General features: G+C 45.2%; 1 protein-coding gene across 1 annotated transcript in view; it reads left to right on the top strand.

Moving 5' to 3' along the window:
• Positions 1 to 5,065, top strand: part of LOC308162824 (kinesin heavy chain-like) — a gene marked incomplete at both ends in the record, with an annotated part of 27,804 nt that extends 22,739 nt beyond the window's left edge. Inside the window, 7 exons of the mRNA XM_080536964.1 lie at positions 83 to 192; positions 1,305 to 1,406; positions 1,957 to 2,017; positions 2,555 to 2,626; positions 3,493 to 3,597; positions 4,276 to 4,492; positions 4,746 to 5,065. Of these exons, the coding sequence (XP_080393090.1) occupies positions 83 to 192; positions 1,305 to 1,406; positions 1,957 to 2,017; positions 2,555 to 2,626; positions 3,493 to 3,597; positions 4,276 to 4,492; positions 4,746 to 5,065 (987 nt within the window). The remainder of the gene's footprint in view (positions 1 to 82; positions 193 to 1,304; positions 1,407 to 1,956; positions 2,018 to 2,554; positions 2,627 to 3,492; positions 3,598 to 4,275; positions 4,493 to 4,745) is intronic.

Genomic DNA, 5,065 nt, shown 5'->3' on the forward strand with positions numbered 1-5,065 from the left:
ATATCCTGCAAATTCCCATTGTCCCCCACTGATATCTCAATCTCTCTCTCTCTCTCTCTCTCTCTCTCTGTCCTCTCTGTAGAAGACGCTCGAGGAGCAGATGGAGAACCACAGAGAGGTCCATCAGAAGCAGCTGTCCCGCCTGCGTGACGAGATTGACCACAAACAGAGGGGTCTGGATGAGCTCAAGGAGTAAGAGGCCTGCACTGAGGGGGGGAACAGTGACAATAGACTGAAGATAACACCACATACAGTAGAAGCCATCAGCCCTGCTGTTACACTGTGAACCACCTAGACCAGATCAACACTTGATTACAGTAAACATGAAAGTGAAAGTCACCTAGGGTCAAAGTTCAAGGTATATTATGCACATTTGTGACAGGGTCTGGTGAAAAGGTCCCCAAATAGGGCAAGGGCATTTTTCAGTTGTTTACAGATTATGAAAGTGCAGATTGTAAGCTTTCAAAGAAGATATGCTTGATTGACTGTTGGTACACCTCAAACCAAATACTGGAGAAAATCGCTCTGAATCAAAACAGACGTGTTTGCTACCATCGCGTCGGTCAGCTAGCTATCAGCTAAGAAAGAACATCGCTATGGACATCTAACTGCATGTTTAGCACATCGCAGCATGCTGATAGAACATCAACATGCTAAAAACACACAACTACACATAATTAAAAGATCCTGCTTTTGAACACGTCCTAAAACATACGTTTGTTTACAAGCCATGTATCACTAACCCAGTAGCTTACAAAGCAGGACGGCCGATGATACAGGGAACCCAATTCACAAATTATAAGCATTTAGTGATCCTAAAACTGTTGTGGCTCTTCAACACTTAAGAAAATATGAAATATGTAATATTAAAAAAACAAAACAAAAAAAACAAACATTTTAAAGGCTTTTTGGAGCATTTGCGCCACTTGAGAATTGCCGACATGCAGTTCTTTTCACCAGACCACATCAGGGTTTGGCTCATAGATCTGGCTCATAGATCTGACATTGACCCAGACTTTAGACACAGACATAGGGGTGTGTTTAGCAAGATGGTGCCGCCTACGGCCACCTCGGTGTGTTGGTGCACAATTACACCAAGTCAGTTTCCTGTATGTACAAATATACTTAGCAATAAAAATAATTCTGATTCTGATTCTGATTAAGATCACATTAAGACCACATAAAATGACCACAATTCCAACAATTGATTCAAATGGCTTGCATGGCTAATAAAACAGTGTTTGTTTGTTTGTTTGTTTGTTTGTTTGATACTGTATGTAGTGACCTCTCTGCTCCCCCTACAGTCTGAACCAGGACATGCAGCTGCAACAGAGTAGGCTCCAGTCAGACTACGACAAACTGAAGGCAGACGAGCACGAGAAGGACGAGCGGCTGCAGAAACTGGTGTAAGCGCGGACTAGCCTACCCTACTGTACCCTACTGTACCATACTGTACCCTCAGCTCTGGTACCTCAGCTCTGTCACCCACAGTGGGTATCCCTCTACGGTAAATGCTAAGTGGGATGCTTGGGACAATGCTTGGGACGAAGTTGATATTTAAAGCGGTTATGGTAAGGGTTAATAAGGTAAGGGCTGGAACTGAGGTTACTGCTGGTGCTAGTTATAGGATTGGAGCGAGGATAAGAGTTAGGTAAGGGTTAAGTTTAAGATTAGGGTTAGGGTTATGGTAAGGGTTAAGGTTACATTTAAGATTAGGGTTAGGGTTATGGTAGGGAAGGGTACGGGTTAAGGTTAAGTAAGTGTAAGATTAGGGTTAGGTGTAGGGTTTAGGGTAGGGTCTTCCCAAGGATCCCACTTAGCCTCTACCGTCCCTCTCCCCACGGCCCACAGGTCTCTTTTGCTAAGAGATTACAAATACCTTACATATATTTTTTATACCATGTTTATAATGGTCATGCGTTGAACTCCTCTCCTCTCTGTCTGCCTCTTCTGAAGCTTCCTGAATGAGAAGAGGGAGCAGGCCAAGGAGGACCTGAAGGGTTTGGAGGACACTGTGGTAAGTGGAGAAACACTAGATATATATATATATATATATATTTACATTTCAGACATTTAGCAGACGCCTTTATCCAAAGCGACTTACAAGTACATTTGTCTAAGTAAGTGAATCACCTATACATCTGTCATCATAAGAAAAACAAATCTATGCTATGCTAGGACCAGGGACCATTGGCAGTTACAATGCTAGTAGAAGGAAGAATTACAGTTATAATCCAGATTGGCTATATATATATATGTTACTGTACATGTGGGAATACGGTACATGTGGGAAAAATAGGGTTAGGGTTAGGTGCTACGTCGATTTAGTACATGCTGGCATGTCTAACCCTAACCCTAATCCTAACCCTAACCCTAACCCTACCCCTACCCCTAACCCTAACCTTAACCGTAGCACCCTAGCACCTAACCCTAACCCTAGTTTTCCCACATGTACCGTAACATATATACATATATATACAGTATATAGTAACATACACATACAGTCTGTGAGATCATGTTGAACTCATTGATGATGCGTTCTCTCTTCCAATAGGCCAAGGAGCTTCAGACACTACACAACATGCGCAAGCTTTTCATCGAGGACCTCAACTCTCGTGTCAGTCAGGTATGTAAGAGCTAGCGCCACACCGCTAACCGACATGGCCACCGCCCTGCACCCCTGTATCTTCTTACACCCTGACTGTTTCGCTGTAGACTGCTACATTCTGTAGACTCTCTGCAGGGCACATTGCCCTCTCTCTCAACTGGCCTTGTAAGGCGTTGTAAGTGTCACAGTCAGTGGTGTTCGCCGTAGGGAAGTCATTAACTCACAGCTGAAACATTTCCTCTGTCACACATGTTCCCAGTTGTGGTCATAAGTGAGTGTTATCACTCTCTGTTGGTGCCAACCAGCTTTTGTTTGGTTTCAGTGTTCTCTGTATCTAAAGGCCAGAAGGAAGGGAGGGAAACCAGAAAACACGCTGGCCATGGGATCCACGTTCCCACGGTGGCTAGCACACCATGTACATGTTCACACTTCCCCCTGGGAAAGGATTTTTGACATTTCTTTGGTCTCCCAGTACAAAACCCACAGCCTGTATTTGATTAAAATGCGGGTGCAATTGTACTCTTACTGGCTGTGTTCATGGGCTGTTCTTTTTTTTAATGAAAGGATCAATGCATGCTCTCACATCCTGACCCCAGCGCTACATGTATGTGACATGTCCTGCAAATTAGCAAAAAGCTTCATTTTTTTCATTTTTTTTCAATCCGTTGATTTCAATGTATGACACATCATCTGAAAGCTTACAATCTGCACTTTCATAATCTGAAAAAAAAATAAAGAAAAATGACCATGTCCTACTTTAGGACTTTTTAACCCGACCCTATCACATATATACTGTAGACCAGTTCTGTTTGAGAATGTTGACATGTAGCATAACATTGCGATGTGATGTGTCACTCTCACTTTCCCCCTATCTGTCCAATCAGAGTGCAGATCTGGATAATGATGAGGCGGGGGGCAGCATGGCCCAGAGACAGAGGATCACCTTCCTGGAGAACAACCTGGAGCAGCTCACTAAGGTCCACAAACAGGTACAGGATGTAGGGACCCTCACACTCAGCCCATAAAAGCGTCTGCTAAATGGCAAAAATAAATGTGGAATGTAAAAATATCACACACACACACACACACACACACACACACACACACACACTGTCTGTAGGTAGTGCCTGTACAAACCTACTGTAAATTCAACCAACCCAAATGGATATACGGTAGCTATATTCCCTAATGACTACCTCACAGTTTTGCCACTGTATTCAAAATGGTGCACTGCACCAGATTCTGTATAGAGCCATAGCACATCCAGTATAAATACATTCACAAAAACAACCCTTTTTAAATTACATTTACATTTTTGGCATTTAAGCAGATGGCTTTATCCAAAGCGACTTACAACAAATACATTTGTCTAAGTAAGTGAATCATCTATCCATCAGTCATAATAAGAAAAGGTCATCTATGCTAGGATCAGGAGCCATTGGCATTCAAAACACTAGCTAGAAAAAGGAAGAATTACTTTTTCTTCTTTATTCAAATGTTTTACAGTCGAGAAACTGAACAGGGGGTTAGTGAGGATGAAGAAGTCTTTAGGAGGGACAGTTAACACGTAGCCTGAAGAGATGGGTCTTCGATCTACGACGGAAGAGAGGTAGCGATTATTAAAGTACAGCAGTTCACACTGTATGCATGTCCCCTCTCCTCTCCAGTTGGTGCGTGACAACGCCGACCTGCGCTGTGAGCTGCCCAAGCTGGAGAAACGCCTGCGGGCCACGGCCGAGAGGGTCAAGGCCCTGGAGAACGCCCTGAGGGACGCCAAGGTGAGCGCCGTGAGGGACCGCAAACGCTACCAGCAGGAGGTGGACCGTATCAAGGAGGCCGTGCGCTCCAAGAACGTCTCCAGGAGGGGGCACTCTGCTCAAATAGGTGAGAGATATACAGCCAGTATCAGGAGAGGCTGGGTGGAGGTCGGAAATCGGAGGATGGGCATCATTGTAAATGCATGGAATGGAATGAGGAATGGTATCAAACACAGGTATACATTAACTGTATATGACAATACATTGGTTGAAATTCAGAACATTATGTAGCCTATTAATGTGTATAATGCATGGGAAAATGATGCTACGTATGGGTTGTCATTTTTAAAAAATATTATTGTCCCCTCTTCTCCCTGCAGCCAAGCCCATCCGTGCTGGTCATCAGCATCAGCAGCACCCATCATCCTCTCCTTCGGCCGGTAGCTCCATCCGTGGAAGCGTTCGAGGCGGGGTGTCCAGCTCCCGAGTGACAGGTGGGGCGTCCAGCCCGCGGATGGCAGGTGGGGCGTCCAGCCCGGCGCGGATGGCAGGTGGGGCGTACAGTCCCCGGATGGGAGGTGTGGTGTCCGGTCCCCGTGGGGGAGTAGGGTCATCCAGCCCTCAGCACCACCGCCAGGTGCCACAGGGGCAACAGCAGCCGCAGCCGCAACAGCAGCAGCAGCAGCAACGCAGCAAGTAA

This window comes from Nansenia antarctica, assembly GCF_963989245.1.
Source record: "Nansenia antarctica genome assembly, chromosome: 7".
Lineage (NCBI taxonomy): Eukaryota > Metazoa > Chordata > Actinopteri > Argentiniformes > Microstomatidae > Nansenia > Nansenia antarctica.